Below are 17,634 nucleotides of genomic sequence, written 5' to 3'. Positions count from 1 at the left end.
AACAACAACAAAAATATGTAATTATGATGGGAGAGAAAGAAGGGGAAAAGGTAGAAAGGACGTCAATTGATACATTTTTAAAAATTGTTTAGAAATATGGAAATAAATACTAAAGAGAGAAACTAGAATCACTGTGGGTGGCTGTCTCTGAGGAACAGAGCTGGAAGGGCGTGGATGGGCACAGCTGCTTCTCATTAGAAGTCTATCCCTACCCTCCACTCTTCACCCTTCTCAGACCTCCTCTGAGCCCCAGGAAGCTGGCCTTGCTGTTCCTTGCCCCTAATTCTGCTTCAACTCAGCTAATGGGAGTAACTGCAGAGATAAAATTGTGGAAGGAGGGCAGAGGATCCTGCAAACTCCCCGCTCTGAAGGGTGTTTCTGAGCAAAGGATGAAATTTCTCCACCAAGCTTTGGCTCTCACCAGCTCTCATGAAATGTCCCCTCCCCTACCCCCTTCAGGCCTAGGGATGGTGACAGTTTCTCAAAGACCCTTGTGTCCTTTAATCCTGCCCATACCTCTGAAAACTGTCCCTTTACTAAAGTCTCTTGAACTTCCTGAGGGTCTTTGTTTTCCACCAGGACCTGACTGATATGAACACTCTATTGTGTGACTTTTTAAAATTTTGTACATGACCACATAATATTCTTAAAAAAAAAAATGGGCCGTTTTTTAAAAAACTGCCGAAGTCATGAATAACAAATCTGAAGATCTGACACAGATTGAAAAAGACAAAAAAGGCATGAAAACTAGATAAAAGGAATGATCCTGAATTGCATCTGGATGGGAAAAAATGACGATGAAAATTACCTTACAGGACATTACTAAGACGACTGACAGAATTTAAATAAATCCATAGATCAGATAATACCATTGCAGCAATGTTAAATTTCCTGATGTTTGCCACTGTCTCATGGGAGGTTTCATGTCTGCAATCTACTCTTGAATGGCTCCCAATAAAAATTATACAATACTAACATGTAATAAAGAGAGTGATAAAGCAAATGCGAATCCAGATGAAGGGAATATAGCTCTTTGTACTAACCTTGCAACCCGAGTCTGAAGTCACTTCAGAATGTAAGCTTCCAAAAACATAGATGGGTTCTTTTGACAAAAGCTTTAAATACACAATTTGGAACTAGTACACAAATAGATAGGTCAGTGGAACAGCACAGAGAATCCGCAAATACACCTATCCAAACACATATGAGAGGTCACACATTTAAAGGGTGGCGTTTCAAAACACTGTGTGCTGAGGGTGGGGACGGGGATGGATTATTTTTTACATGGCATCTGGAAAACTGAGTAGTCATCCAGAAAAGAAGGAATGATGGCTCCCAAGTCCCTTGATGGACCAAATGCCAGATGGATCAAAAACTCGGGCACTAAAAGAAGACAGAAACTACTAGAAGAAAAACCACGAGAGGAGAAGACATAGCAGGAGGCAGAGGCCACCTTCCTAGGAGACAGCGTGCAGACGCCTGCAGGTCCCGTGCCTTTGCAGCCGGCGGCTGGCTCCCACCAAGCCACAGTCAGTGCCCTGTCAGGGCCTCTGCACAGAGAATGAAGGATTGGAAGAGCAGAGAGAGGCAGCATTTCGTGGTAGGGGCAGCTCCAGCAGCAGTGAGAGGCGCTGATGGAGGTGGTCGGGCCCAGCGGAGGAGTCATGGCTCAGGGGACAGCCACTTGTCCCCAACAGATCTGCCCTGCGGGGGTCTCTGACTGTGATGCTAGTCATCCAGCTTCCCATTCTTCCCACTTTCCAAGCTTGCTTCTTCAGCCTCTCATCAATTCTATGAGCTACTTGACATTAAATTCCTTTTCTGTTTAAAATCACTCAGTTTTATTTCTGTTGCTTACAACTTAGAACGTTAATGGCACACACACACACACACACACACACACACACACTTATAAATGGTGTGTGTGTCCATATATATATCCTATATATCACAGATGTACTATATTATATGGTTTGGTTTTTCCCTTTTTTGCCTTAAGATCACATATGCATGAACGAGCATGCATACAAAACTGGCAGGCGAGCACAGCAAACTGGCCACAGTGGACCCCTACAGGGACAGGGAGCTCAATGGTGGAGCTGGACTAAAGGGAATGAGACTTTTGAATTGATCATCTGTGTTGTTAAGGGTTTTGTTTTGTTTTGTTTTATCGTAATCATAGATTTACATATGCTTTTTTAAACTATAAATATTTTAACACAATTTTTTGTGTTAATATAATTATATAAAATATAAATAACTTAACACAATTTTTTCAAACAAATCTTTTACCTGTCTCATACCAGAGCCAGAGTGGGGGCACTGAGGCCAGAACAGAGTGGCAGGCAGACGCCATCCCTCCTCACAGAGCAGGCCGTCTAACAGGAACACAGACAGGGTACCAAGCACTGATTCCAACAGTGTGATGAGCCTTAAGATGGGGAGAGATGGGCCCTGTGAGAGCCATAGAGGAAGGGCACCCACTGTCACCTAGAGGAAAGCCAGGAAAAGTTTCCTAGCCATCCACATTGGGCCAGCAAACAGAGAGAAGAGGATGAGCAGAAATGTACAGCAGGTAGAGGGAACAGCACCCACTGAGCCACAGAGACAACGGCTCCCTCAGGAAATGAGGTGGCTGGAGCCAAGGAGGGCAGGGAGGAGCACAGAGGGACAGGCAAGGTGGATCAGCACAAAGACCTCATGAAGACCTTGTAAAGTCTACCTAAGCAGCTCGGACCCTACCCTGAGGGCCAATAGTCACAGAGGCTTCCGAGCAGAAGAGCTGGTCAGATCTGGCCTTTGGCATGATCAGCCCTAGGATTTCCCCTCTAGTTTACATCCACTGTAACAATTCTTATTATCAGTGGAGCACACCTGCAGTTTCCTCTTGTCTTCCAGAATACTGGGCAGGCTTTTCTTAGTGTCACCTGGAGGAGAACCATCCAACCATCCCAGCCTGTGACCCCTGGCTCCCCCTGCCAGCCTCAGCAGGCACCTGCCTCAGGGCTGATTATACCATCATTCCTGAACCACTAGCTATATAAAGTGATGAAATCAAACCTCAGATAAATCTAGGCCCTTTCCAGAAACTTAACACAGAGGAAGCCCCTTGTGAAATCCTCTGAGGGGAGGACCGTTCAGCCACTCAAGGCCCCGTAGGCTGCATTCCTGAACCTTAGGGCACACCACCATCAATACCTCACTCATCCTTTAAAAATTAATTAACAGAAAACAATGAAAAAAAAAAAAAAAATATATATATATATATATATATATATATATATATATATATATAATTTATCTTAGTGAGAGAGATATCAGGAGCAGGGGAGGGGAGGAGGGGTAGAGGGAGAAGCGGTCTCCCTGCTCAGCAAGGAGCCCAAAGTGGACTCAATCCCAGGACCCTGGGATCATGACCTGGGTTGAAGGCAGACGCTTAATGACTGAGCCACCTAGGCACCCTCACTCATCCTTATCAGCACAAATACTGATCTGCTGGCACCTGCTGGCATATTTGCTCTCCTCTCCTGTCTCCCAGTGCCACCCCGGCTTAGGGTTTCCTCTTGTCCTATGTCTAAGTGTCTGCTATTAGGCCATGGTCTGTATCTTATGCTCTGAGCTTGAGGGTTTCCCATGACAATAAGCTCTTCGGGATTTTCTCTCCCCAACTGTTATGTCTGACATTTTTCTCTATTAGGACACACTTCTGACTTACAGAACTTTTCACATTTACAAAGTGCTTCATGAAATAACTGTGATTCATGTCATTCACAGTTAAGGATGACAATTAGGTGAAAAGACAATTTGGTTCCTTGCTTTTAGCGGCACCATACACCACAGTGGCATGAGGAGGATCCCCGAAATTATCCCTAAGATTTTCAGCCAGCATTTACCTGGTGAGTATTTTACTATTCCAAAGCACCAAAGGCGCAAAGTTTCTTTTTGCAGGTAAGGCAAATAAGCAACACAGTTGCCCATCATTTTGAAATACAGTTTCACAGTTTCTTGCTCTGAAAGGGCACATTTCTTTAAAATGCACTGAGAGTCTTTAGTAAGTTCATTAACTTTAGTGTAATTTAAAAAGCCAAACTTTGATCTCTGCTCTGTGCCACTCTGAAGTGACATCCCTGAGATGAGGACAGATGATTTCTATAACTCTCTCTGCCCAGAGGAGGCCTGGTCGGTCTCTATTTATCATCTCTAATAAGGTAGAGATGTGCTAATTAGCAGTGCCTCAAGAAAACACCATGAAATGATGGGCGCAGACACGTTTGTAAAAGCATGTCTTTCTCCACTCACTGTACTAGACTCAATTAGGGAGCAAAAAGCAAAAGGGGCTTGTTGTCTGTCTTGGGTAACAGCTCCCTGGCATCTCCAAAGAGGTCCTTCACATTGACATTAATAAGCTCAGTGACGATGTCTCAGGCTAAGAAACCTGGGATCGTCAGCACATCAAAATGAACTTTTTCCTCAGAAGCAGACTCTTATTAATAAAGCTTGATGACTGATATGGAGACACATCTGTTTATGGTATTTCCCTCATGAGTGCTTGGGGGAGCCCTCATTTCTTATTTAGAGCTTTTGTTACCATAGGTGAGCGACGTTTGGAATAAAAACGGCTTCACAGCTCAGTAGCATTGCTGAAGACACTAGTTGGCGAAAGCTTTCATAACAATGCCTAGTGTTGACTTAGTACTATGTGCCCCACACAGTGCTGAGGGCTTTACTGCAACTATTCTGTGACCCTCCTTACGGAATAGCGACTGTTATTGTCACCAAGGCTTAAAAACGTTATTGCGCCCACAGTTCCACAGTTTAGAGTTCCAGGGAGAAGATGCTGTGGCTGAGACTTCTGGCTATTTACATGAAGTAAAATAAAAAATTTATACTCCTAAAGCCAATATTACACTATGTGTTAACCAACTATAATTTAAACAAAAACTTGAAACAAAATAAATTTTTAAAGTAAAAAAATTACAATTAGGTTTAGCTCCACATTTCAACTGCTCAGTGGCTACTGTGGCAGGTGGCTACATTACAGCCACATGTGGCTACACGTGGACAGAGAATATTTCCATCACCACAGCAAGTTCTCTTGGACAGTACAATATAGAAGCCAATGACAAAACGTTAAGATGGAAGGAGCCCAGATCCCACAGTGACCCCACGGACAATGGGAGTTGGATGGGACTACAGTGCTGGAAGGCACCTGATGGGACAGGCTGACACAACTTATCAGTGGGACTGTAGGACTCTGAGCATTGGCTAAGTTTCAAGCTACCCTACCTAGCAACTTGTCTCTGGAACTCCTTCTTCTCTTTCATGACTAACCAGTGCCCTCTACTGACTGGTACACTCTTCTTCATATATTTGATCAGATCTAGTTGAGTCTGGGAGCAATTCAGCTTCTGAAATGTTTGACTTAGAGGTTCTACTTTCAGGGGGCAATGTTCCTAGCTTATTTCCAAATTCCTGGGGCGATCTACCATCGCTCATATACTGGAGCTTATCATTATAAGCAAAGGGCTTTGATTTACACTTCTATGCAGAGCCTCACACTTGTTTCCATCACGTTTCAGCAGATCTTGCAAACAGGAACAACACGTTTCTGAGGTTCAAGCAACCTGCAGTCAAAGAGCAGCGAGAATTCTGTATTGCGATGGATACACTGCTTAGAAAGAGTCTGGAGGCTTCTGGGCCAGAATCCATAGGAAAAGTGTAATGGTCATTTCTCAGGAAACTCAGTTAATCCCTAAAATTGTCACAGCCTCAACCTGATCTAGCAGAACAGAACACATCCAGGAAGTGGTGGTCTAAGGGTGGCTGCCTTCACCAAGGGCTCGGGGAGTCAGCCTCCCCCTGCTGCTTTTGGCCCAGGAATGTAGGAGCCTCTGGACTCCTAGGCCACCTGAAGGCTTTATGCCAGCATTCCAAACCACTTTTTACCAGACATGGCTACTTTATAAATGATGAATCAGTTCAACAGACACCCATGAGAGGCCCATGAACCAGGCACCATGGATTATGAGGATTGTACAGACAAGGAGTATTGATACACTAGAGATCACACTGAGTAGATTCAACCAACAGCTTTGCTGACAGTTATCACTGAGGCCCTTCTTTGGTTTTGAATCTTTCTCCACACCGTTGTGTCCAGTCCTTTCCTTGATGACCTTCACCAGATGACCTACAAAATCTGGTACTCCCCTCTTACTTCTTAAAGAGTGGTGGTTGTTATTTTCCTTGACTTCCTTTCTAATCTAGACTTTCTACATTCATACTTTATTGCCCTCTGCCCTCCTGTAGATCAGTAGTCTGTGGACAAGTGGTAGGAAGGAAATTACTTGGGGAAATTTATTTGAAAAAACAGAGATTCTTGGGTCTCCACCCTCTGAGATTCTAATTTATTAGGCCTGGGGTAGCAAGGTCCAGAAATGGGCATTTCAAACAATGGCCACAGATGAATCTGAAAAATGGTCAAGTGTTTCAGTCAGTTTCCTGGTGCTCTCCTTAACCACTACTTTCCTAAGTACTTTGCCTCCCTCTTGCTAGATCACCCAGACCTTCCCTTAAAAAACAAAATTTAGCCAGGACCTAAGGGGGGAGGCTGGGAGTTATTGTTTAATGGCTACAGTTGCAGTTTCAGAAGATGAAAAATGTTCTGGAGATGGATGACAGTGACAATTGCATAGTAACGTGAATGTACGTGATGCCATAGAACTGTACACTTAAAAATAATTAAAACAGTAAATGTTAGGTTATATATGTTTTACCACAATTTAAAAGTAAAGGAATGGGTACTTCTACATGCTATAACATAAACAAACCCTGAAAACATTACCTAAGTGAAAGACACCAGATACATAATACGACAGATCTTATGATTCCATTAATATGGAGATATTTTCAAATTAACTGTGGTAGTGTTGCACATATCTGTGAATACACTAAAATACACTAAAAACTACTGAAATGTACACTTTAAATGGGTGAATTGTATAGTATGTGCATTATATCTCAATAAAGCTATTAAAATTTAACTGATTTTAAATCTAGGATCACATTTATTTAAACTTCTGAAAATCTTAAGTGACAATCCCATAAATTCTGAAATCACATTCTGGTGACATATTGGGAAAAAGCATATAAATCAAAGGACTGGGGTTTAGAACAGCTGGCAAGAAAGATCAGATGGTCTGTGACTGGGCATGGTGGCTCTCCAGTATCACGGCAAGGACAAAGGCAAGATTATAAAACACACTAGGTTGAAACTGATCAGAGACCTTTATTATGGTCCTCATCATTCATTAGGCAACCTACACAAATCATTTTCTTTTCCTCTGCCTCAACAGAGGCTGCATCCAAGCCTGAAATGGAAGACATAGTAGTGGAAGACCTTGTAAAGAAAAGCTAACAGGTGAGATCTCTGCTTATCCCAGTTTAGATGATGGCAGAACAGGAAAAGCATGTAAGTACAATATTCCAAATAGTCTGTTCTTCAAGGCAGAGGCCTGCAGGAGAGGGGCTGGCCAGAGGATGCAGGTGAAAGCTCACAGAACTGCCGAGCTCAGCCATCAATCCAAAGTTCCTAAAAACAAAAACAAAAACAAAAAAAACAAAGAGCAACAAATAAAGCAAGGTGCCTCAAGAACTGGATAAGTTTAACAGACTGGGCAAAGTTCAAGGGGAAACTGCATTGGTACTGGCAGTTCTCTAAGACCAAAATACTCATTTTGAGGAATAGCCATCCAAAAGATCTCAGAGGATAAACATGTCACTACGGAAATTGGGCAGCTGGGAATTAAGCATACTGGTCCAGAGAGTTAGAATTAGAGGTAGGAAAAGGGCAAAGAGGTTGCCATGTTAGTTAATGAGCACTTGAGAATTCCATACAAAGTATGATACAAAATAAAGATGAGATTAAGTCTTCTAAGCAAAAAGTTTATAATCTTCTGAGAAAGTTCCAGATCAAGATGGGAGACTGAGCCCACAAGTTTGTATGTCCTCCCATCCAAGATTCCATTCAAAAGAAAATAAGGTTTTAAAAAGTATAAGTAAAAATGGGGCCCATCAGCAATTAAGAGATTTCATCAAAAAGCAGAATAACAGAAATCTGATTGAAGTATGTTTATAAATAGAGCAGGGAAAAAACATAAGCCTAGAATGAACAGAAGGAGCAGCAGAGGTGGGAGCCCATCTGCCCAAGAGACTCATGGACAGTCTCCAGGCAGATGCATACACCAGGAACGACAGAAAGCAGCACAGGCTAGAAAGGATTAATGACTTAAGGGTCTACATGAGAAATAGTTGGCCCCACTTCCCTACATCCCTTCCAGCCTGTAGCATTACCAGAAGGACAAATATTTAAAGCTAAATGGAAAAAAAATCAGATGGCTCTCTTCCAATAAACTAAATAAATTATCTGCAGAACTGGAGAAGCCTCTGAAATGCTACCGCCCCACAGTAAGGCATTCAGGGCCCCAGCATAACATCTGGTCCCACCTCTGCCCACCCTCAAGTCCCAGTGCCAAGCAAAAAAAAAACCACCTTCCCATGTATATACAGCTTCCAAACAGCCTTCTTACTCCCTCAATCCTAAACAGAATAAAAATTACTGGGCAAACTGCAAAATGAAAGGAAAAACTAAAATTCATTTAAAAAAAAAACCCCTAGAATAAAACAGATAATGCAGAGAAAAGAACATATAAGAAAACAAGGCAAAAATACCTCTAAGTTAAAAAAAAAAAAAAGAAACAGCTTCTTCTTGTGATAAAGGCCAAGTTCCCACTAAAATCAAATGATAAAGCTGATTGAAATATTTTTTAAAAGAAAATCCTTCAAGCACTGAAAGCATCAATAAAAGTGAAATCCAAGATCTAGAGAAAGCAAGAACACAAAGTAAACCCAGCCTCCAAATCTGCTTTTGCCCTGAGGTCATTTGCCAGTCCAAAAGACAGAGCTGAGAAATTTTAGCTGAGTCAAATCTAAGACTCTGCCCAAGTGGGAAGGTCAGATTTTTTAAAAAGTGTAGTCCCAAAAGGTTATACCCCCAGAGTAAAGCTAGATTAGAATTAAATCAGCCCCCTCACAGACTTAAGTCAGGGTTCACATATATTAATTAACACAGTGAACCAAGAATCCTCAAGTCTTCGATTAGGATTAAAGAGATCCTGAATTTGGATTAAGGAGATCCTGAATTTACACACTCCCCTAGGTGCCTTGCAGCAGCAAATGAAAATCTTTGAAGAAACATTTCATCATACAGGCCTCAAACTAGCCAACAAATAATTTTTTCAAGTACAATGACCAACACACCAAGATAACTAAGTATAAAGAGGAAAAAAGACCATGAAGCAATATCAATGGAACAAGTCAGGAAAAAAAAATAAAATAAGCAGCCTCAAGAGACTGTGGCTATTAGACTGGACAGAGACTATAAAACAATTGCATTTACTTTGCTTAAAGAAAAAAAAGACAAGCTTCAAAACATCTGGAGCGAATACAATAACAAGGCACAAAATAGATTTGAAAATTAAGCAAATGGAATTCACAGAACTGAAGATACAAAAACAAAAGCAAACTAAGAAATCAATAGGAAAATTTAAAGGAGACAAGACCATGAGAGAAATAATTAAGCTAGATCAGAAAAAAACTATACAGAATGCAGCATGGAGAGGCAAAATTATGACTGTGCTTTAATATACATTCAATGGGAATTCTAATGAGAAAGAAGAGAGAAAGAACAAAGCAGAGCCATTATCTGAAAAGATACTAGCTGACACTTCTCCAAAACAGATAAAAGATATTAATCCATAGATTTAAGAAGCCTAAGCAGACCAGAAAGGGAAATATGCACGTAGATACATCCAAGAGAAACTACAGAGAAATCAAAGACAAATACAAAATCTTAAAAGTAACCAAAAAATGGGGCACCTGGGTGGCTCAGTTGGTTAAGCATCTGCCTTCGGCTCAGGTCATGATCCTGGAGACCCAGGATTTAGTAAGTCTGCTTCTCCCTCTGACCTTCTCCCCTCTCCTCTCATGCTCTCTCTCTCTCACACACACACTCTCTCTCAAATAAATAAATAAAATCTTTAAAAGTTACCAAAAAAGGACAAATTAGCTTCAAAAGATTAACAGATTAACAGTGATTTCTCAACAGAAACAATGGGAGCCAAAAAATAGAATGAGAGCTTCAACATGATAAATAACTTTCCACCTAAAATTCTATATTCAGCAAGACACCTTTTTTAAAGACTTTATTTAATTTATTTATTTATTTGACAGAGAGATCACAAGTAGGCAGAGAGGCAGGCAGAGGGAGAGGGGGAAGCAGGCTCCCCACTGAGAAAGGAGCCCGATGTGGGGCTCAATCCCAGGACCCTGAGATCATGACCCGAGCCGAAAGCAGACGCCTGACCAACTGAGCCACTCAGGCACCCCAGCAAGATGCCTTTAACAATGAAAAAAAAAAAAAAAAAAAGGCTTTTTTATACCACCACCACCCCCACCCCCACAAAAACACAGTCAGCTACCAGCAGACCCATACTAAAGGAGTTCTAAAGTTCTAAAGGATTTACTTCAGAAAGAAAGAAAACGATCACAAATGGAGAAGCAGAAATATAAAAAGGGCAGAGATAGTATAAATATGTGGATAAATTCACATATCCTTGCCTATATAATACAGCAGTAACAGTGCCTTATGTGGATTGACAAAAACAAAACAAAAATGCATGACAATAATAGCAAGTATGGGAAAGAAGGCCTTGTACAGAGTTAATAGTTCTAAGATCCTATTTTTTTGGGACAAGTATAAAGGTACTACCTTTGGGCACTGATAAAATAAGGATGCATACAGTAACTGGTAAAGTAACAATTAAAAGAATAAAGTATATAATTTCCTGAGGGAGGAAAAAAATGAAATAATAAATTACACTTAAAAAGGGCAAAAATTTGGAAGAAAAAATGAAACATATAAGAGGACAAATTGGAAGACAAAATAATATGATAGATTTAAACCCATATATATTACTAATTACATTAAACATAAATGAACAAAGTGCTCCTGTTAAAGAAAAAAAGACTGTAAGCCTAAATTCTAAAAAATAACCCAATTATCTTCTGTTTACAGACATGGACAGGTAAAAATAGAAAGATTAAAAAAATACATACCATGCAAATACTAACAAAGAAAGCTGGTAAGTTTTAAAAGTATTAGACAAGGTGCCTCAGTGGAGTAGGTAGTGTGTCAGTCTCACAAAAGTATTAGAAAAAGTAGTCTTTAAGGCAAAAAGCACCATCAGAAGTAACAATGGTTAACTTATAAAAAGTCTCAAACACTTAACTACTAATAGCCTACTGTTGACCAGAAGTCTTACCAATAACATAGCCAATTACACATATCTTGTATGTTATATGTATTACATACTGTACTATTACAATAAAGTAACCTAGAAAAAAGAAAATATTAAGAAAATATGGGGAAAAATATGTTTACATGCTATACTGTAAAAAATCCCCACATATCCACACAGTTCAAACCTGTGCTGTTTGGGACATCTGGTTGGCTCAGTCAGTAGGGTATATGACTTTCTTTCTTTCTTCCTTCCTTCCTTTTTTTTTTAAGGTTTTTCTTTAGAGAAAGAGTGGGCAAGTGAGTGGGGGGCGCAGGGGGAGTGGTATCTCAAGCCCCATGCAGGGCTCAGATCTTACAGCCCTGAGATCATGACCTGAATTGAAATCAAGAGTTGGGCACTTCACAGACTGAGCCACCCAGGCGCCCCAAACATGCAACTTAGCCCAACACTGGGCACAGAGCCTACTTAAAAGAAAAAAAAAACCAGCCCACTTGGGGCGCCTGACTGGCTCAATCAAAAGAGCATGCACTTCTGAACTTGAGCTCATAAGTTTGAGTCCCATAGTGGGTATAGAGATTACTATAAAAAATAATAATAAAATTTAAAAAACAAAAAACCTGTGCTGTTCAAGGGTCAGCTATATTATGAAGAACTTTATGCCAACAAATCTGAAAATTTAGATAAATGTAAAATTCCTAGAAAAACTATAACTCAAGAGGGGGAAACAGGACAGGACTGCCTCAAAAAATAAAATAAAATCAGAATGGTCCCAGTATCATCCAAAAAAATTTAATCAATCAGAAATCTTCCCACAAGGAAAATTCTACCCCAGATGACTTCACTGGTGAATTCTACCATTCAAATAAGAAATAATGGGGTGCCTGAGTAGCTCAGACAGTTAAGCATCTGCCTTCAGCTTAGGTCATGATCCCTGAGTCCTGGGAGCGAGCCGGCATCAGGCTCAGCAGGGAGTCTGATACACAGAAAAGTCAACTGTAGTTTTACGAAAGACAAGAAAACTAAAAAAATTTTAGCATATAGGAGAATGACTTCATGACCTTGGGGCAGGGAAAAAAGTCTTAAACAGGAAACAAATAACATTACCTATAAAGAAAAAATTAATACATTTGACTATGTTTAACTGAGAACTGGTTTATCAATAGATACCCTAAAAGGTGAAAAGACAAGTCATAAACCCGGAAAAGATATTTGCTTCCCATATGATGAAAAAGATTCACATTCAGAAAAAATAAAAAACAAAAAGCATACACACATACACACACACATATAATCATGGATACAGTTATAAATCAGTAAGGAAAAAGACAAAATATCCAAGATAAAAATAAGACACCACCCCACCTCAGAAAATGGACATGCATATGAAAAAATGTCACCAGAAATAAGGGCAATGCAAAATAAAAGTACCATGCAATTATCATTAACATCCCTACCAGACTGGCAAAAATTAAATACCAAGTGTTGATGAGAATGAGGAGTAATGCGAATTATCATATACTCTAGGTAGAAATGTGAATCAGGTATGCAGGGAGTTCAGCAATATCTACAAAAGAGGGAGATATACATATCCTATGCCCCAGCAATTTTATCCACACACATATGCACACACCCCTAAAGAAATATGTGTAAGAATGTTCATAGTCATGAGGGAGCAGAAGGCAAGCTGAGGACAAAGCATCAATAGTGCATTGTTTGTAATAGAAAAAAAAAAGTTATCCAAATATCCACATTAAAGTGGTTCAACTGTAATACTGTCACACAATAGTATGTCACACAGCACAGAAAACAAGAGATATGTGCAACCACACAGATGATCTCATAAATGCGTTAACCTAAAGAAAACAGCCCCAGGACAGAAGATGATCAATGAATATATACAGTGGTCTGATTACATTTTTAGGAAGTTCAAAAAAATACTAAACCAAATCAACTGTTTAAGGATTCATGCATATGTGGTAAAACTATAAAGAAAATCAAGTAATTAGCAAAAAGTCAGGATACTGTTATGTCAGGAAAGGGGATGGAAAGATCTACCATGAAAAAAGAATATATATGGAGTTTCTGGGGGCTGACACTATTCTATCTCTTGACCTAGCTAGCGGTTGCAATGGTGTTCGTTTTGTTATTTATTGACTTTACATTTGTTATCTGTGTTCATAAGGAAAGGCTTAGAAAAAAATATACACACATAAACTCATCTGCATAAAATATCTGGAAAATTACACAAGAGACTAATTAACAGTTGCCTGCAGGGAAGGCACCTCTATGAGAGATGAAAGGATAGAAGAGGTAAAGGAAGTTCTCCATGTTTGGAGAACTGTTCACAGTACTTTTTTTCAACTACTACACTCAACTGATATGTAAAGCATGGGAGATTCAGCTGGGATAACACGATACATTACCAGTCTTCACAATGTCAAAGTATAGTACAGATGACACCAAGTAAAAGCTAGAAGTTGGTTAAAAAATGTGAAGGGAAAGGATGGGTCCACTAATAGTCATGCCTTCCAAAGTGGGGAGTTAACAAAAAAAAAAAAAAAAAAAAGATATTTTAGTATGTTATATAAATTGTAAAAGTAATAAAGGAACTAAAAATAATGATATAACTTCCAAAAATCAGAAAGGAAGGATTTATGGAGCAGTATAGGTTACCTAAATCTTCATTTATCACAGCAAGAAGTTAATAGATAATATCTGGAGTTGAAAAATCAAGGATGAATCATATTATTTAGAAATGTAAGTCACCACCTGAAAGCTAAAAACAAAAACAACGAAAGAATGTGAAGCAGCAGCTGTCTTTCATTATAAGCCATTAGATAACTGATTTTCAAACATGGATATATACTGCCTTGATAAAAAAAGAAAAAAATAATTTTCTACTTAGAGCATCTAAGGACATGAGAACATTTACTTTACCAGGTACAAAATATAATACTGACTGAATCTGCAATGGCTAAAATGGCCAAAATACAGATCTACTAATGTAGGCAGAGCAGATTAATGTAATTACTGAGATTATTGGATCAAAAGATGAGTGAATACATCTACCACTCAATAAGTGACCATTTATTAAAAATCCAAGCTAAGTACAATGCCATGGTGGAGACCAGAGTAGAAAACTACCTGAGATTCTCCACTTCTATTCCAGGCACCTTCCAATTCATTATCCATAGGTCTGCAGTGTTAAGTCTTTAAAATAAAAATCTGATTGTATACCCTTTGAAAAGCTGGCAATTAAAAATGAGGAGGTACAGTAGGCTCCGAACAAGTTTGGAGAACTGATGGGAAGTCAGTCACAAGAAGTTGCCTTCCTCAGGGAAGCAATTAACAAGTTCTTTTTAAGAAAAATGAGTAAGCAGAAAAGGGTTAAGAAAGATCTACAAATTGAGGGTGCTTGGGTGGCTCAGTGGGTTAAGCCTCTGCCTTCGGCTCAGGTCCTGGGATTGAGTCCCACATCAGGCTCTCTGCTCTGCAGGGAGCCTGCTTCCTCCTCTCTCTCTCTCTCTCTCTCTCTCTGCCTACTTGTGATCTCTCTGTCAAATAAATAAATAAAATCTGTTTAAAAAAAAAGATCTACAAATTGAAAGAATACTCAATAATCTAGACTTAAAGCTAGCCATGGGAATGTATCTTCAAACGCATTTAAAAGAAATGTATCAAAAGAGTGAGAGGCCCAGGCTGATATACAGAACAAACGAGGAAAAATAGTGAAATAAATATATCCAGAAAGGATTCCTGAAGGTAATGAGGCTTGAAGGAGATAATGAGAATGCCCCGGTATTGTAAAGGTGAGAACGAACTGAAAGTGCATGGCTCTCTCATATTCAATCAGAATATGTGCAGGGAAAAGTAAGCTGATTAGATTTAGGAATTATCAGAGAAACAGATATCTATCCGAGAAAAGATAGCTAAAATAAAGTATCTCAAATATTTTTTACTTCAATGACAAGACTTAGTACATGAGTTAACCCAAAGTTCTTAAGAACAAACAGACACAGGCAATTACACAATCTCCAGTGGCAAAATAATGACTTTATACAGATTGCTAAAGAAGAAAAAAGAGCAAGAAGCAACCCTTTAAATGTTGGCAATTGTTTCTGATCTCTAGCATTATGATGAAGGGAAGATTATATATAGCATTATATGAGGGGAATGGTGATCAAAGTAGGAAACTTCTTAATCCACCTAACCCCACCAGGATCTTTATATACCCTCTCATTTTTTATAATTAGCAATTTTCAGGGAAAAGTTCTAGTTACCCATGAGAATCAGAATTGCTAAGTCTCACTAGATTTAATATTAGTTTTTCCCAACTTAATAGAAAGTAGACAGAAAGAATTATCCCTAAGAAGAACCAGGTAGCAGTTTTATAAGGTTTTGAACTCAGATCACGGGACATGGAAGAGACAGGTGGAAATGATTACCGATTGACAGAGAACTCACCTTCCAGAAAAGCAAATTCATCCACAGCTTCTATTGCATTATCTGAAACACACAGTAAAAGGACACTTGACTAATTCTGGTCATTTGGACATCAACCCCTTTAAAAAACCACAACCCACATAAAAAGAGGGCATGACGCTTTATGCAAATAAGGGCATTTATAAACTTTGTCCCTTGCTGTCATGAGGTCCATTTCTACTCCACCACCAAATCTTACGTATCAGCTGTCTCTCTATAAAAGTAGGAAAACTCTAGGTAAACCCTGTTCCGTGGGGGGAACCTTTTTGCTCTGAAAGCCATCAAAGAAGAATCTAGCAAAATAGAAGGGAAAGCAGGATTAAGGTATACAAAAGCTTACACAGGCACAGGGGTTACCAACTAAAGAGGCAGAAATCAAACTCCCGATTTCTAGGGGAAAAAGAAGTGCCAAGCCTGGTACAACATGGCAAAAGGTATAAAGCGGTCTAGTTAGCTTTAGCAACACTTAGACTCCCTTTATTACCTACCCCACCACCTCTCCAGCCACTCAAAAGCATAGAACTCTAAAAGCTAGGTCTTTCTCTCACTGTGGCAGTCCAACAGAATACATGAGGAGAGACCCTGTGGCACCTCTGACCTTACAGTGATGGCTTCTCCAGCAGTGAGAGGGAAACCTCCCCCAGCCCTCCCTTCTTTACCCGCAGATACCGAATACCACAGTGACACTCTACCCAAATCTCTCCTCTGGAGGGTTTTCCTTTTTCCTTGTTGAGCACAGCAGTAGGCATCTTTTGCAATGGTCTCCACAAACAGTTCCTATGAGGGGAACAAGGAGAATTGAATCAATGGGTTCTAGCACAATTCTTGTGAGCACTTCTATTTGAGTGGTGGGAAGGGAGTAAGGGCTACTCTGGAGAGGTTTTCAGTCCGGGACTTCATGAGCATCTATTATTCCCTTTCCCCCTACTCTGGTAGCCCAAGACACGTCCCTCCCTCACTTGTAGACCCCATTCATTCACTTGACACTCTTACAAGTTAAGTTAGACACTCGAAATGCAACTTGAAGTCGTTGTCCAAAGCCCTTATGACGAGGCAGGTGTGTTCCGTCTTTCTCCTAGTCTTCCCTCCGACACTTAGGTCTCGGAATCTGACCCCGGCACCTCACTCACCTCCTTACCCCCATCCAGACCCTCTCCTCCTTCCTCGCTTTCCCGCCTCCCCAAGCCGCCCCGGTCGCCGCTACGCTACGCCCCGCCCCCCGAAAGCTACCCGAGGCCCCGCCCCTGGCCTCCACTCCGCCCCGCAACCCCGTGTGGCCCTGACGCTCCCGCCGCACCGCGGCTCGTGCCAGAATGAAGATGGCTTCCTGTCCCGCGAGGGTTACGTCGGGGTCGGCCTTCACCAAAGCCTTCACTCGCGCTAAAGGCAGCCTCGAGAGACGAGCCCCGGGCACGCTCGTCGGGGCTTGGGGCTGCGGAGCAGCCGCCTCCCCGCTGGGCCCCTCCTCCTCCCGGGGCGTCCCGCTCCCAGCCGCCGCCGCCATCCGGGCCCCGAGCGTGCTGCGCGTGGCCGCCGACTGTGCGCGCGCAAGCGACGCCAGCCCCTTTCCCGCGCGCGCTGGGGGCCACGCCCCCAATGGGCGCGTGGCTCCGCCCTTTACGTGGCTGTACGCTCCCGGGACTCCCGGAGAGCGGAGACCGGCTCAAGGCGTGGTAGGTCGGGGTGTACTGTGCGGTTAGGCTCGCGTGTAGTCTTCTTCCCGGTCCTGGTGAGCGCCGTCAGGCCTGGTTGACGCCGGGCACTGTCCTTCAGTGATTGAATGTGGTTGAGCCGA

The 17,634-nt window shown here is 41.1% G+C and overlaps 1 protein-coding gene across 2 annotated transcripts; it reads right to left on the bottom strand.

Annotated features, from left to right (window-relative positions):
• Positions 1-7,265: 7,265 nt before the first annotated feature.
• LOC111148085 (DNA polymerase epsilon 4, accessory subunit) lies at positions 7,266-17,409 on the bottom strand. Of its 2 annotated transcripts, none has more exons than XM_022504481.1 (4): positions 17,137-17,409; positions 16,532-16,616; positions 15,822-15,863; positions 7,266-7,588 (listed from the first exon to the last, which is right to left on the bottom strand). In XM_022504481.1, exons 1-4 carry the CDS (start codon positions 17,341-17,343, stop codon positions 7,575-7,577), a joined length of 348 nt encoding a protein of 115 aa, XP_022360189.1. In that variant the 5' UTR covers positions 17,344-17,409; the 3' UTR covers positions 7,266-7,574. The 2 variants fall into 2 exon arrangements, with proteins under 2 accessions (XP_022360189.1, XP_022360188.1); XM_022504480.1 differs by lacking the exon at positions 7,266-7,588 and adding an exon at positions 13,371-13,408.
• Positions 17,410-17,634: the final 225 nt, after the last annotated feature.

The sequence above is a fragment of the Enhydra lutris genome, unplaced genomic scaffold (genome assembly GCF_002288905.1).
Source record: "Enhydra lutris kenyoni isolate GAN:26980312 unplaced genomic scaffold, ASM228890v2 scaffoldscaffold18, whole genome shotgun sequence".
Lineage (NCBI taxonomy): Eukaryota > Metazoa > Chordata > Mammalia > Carnivora > Mustelidae > Enhydra > Enhydra lutris.
The sequence above is the reverse complement of the archived record's forward strand: the minus strand, read 5'-3'. Positions and strand labels throughout refer to the sequence as shown.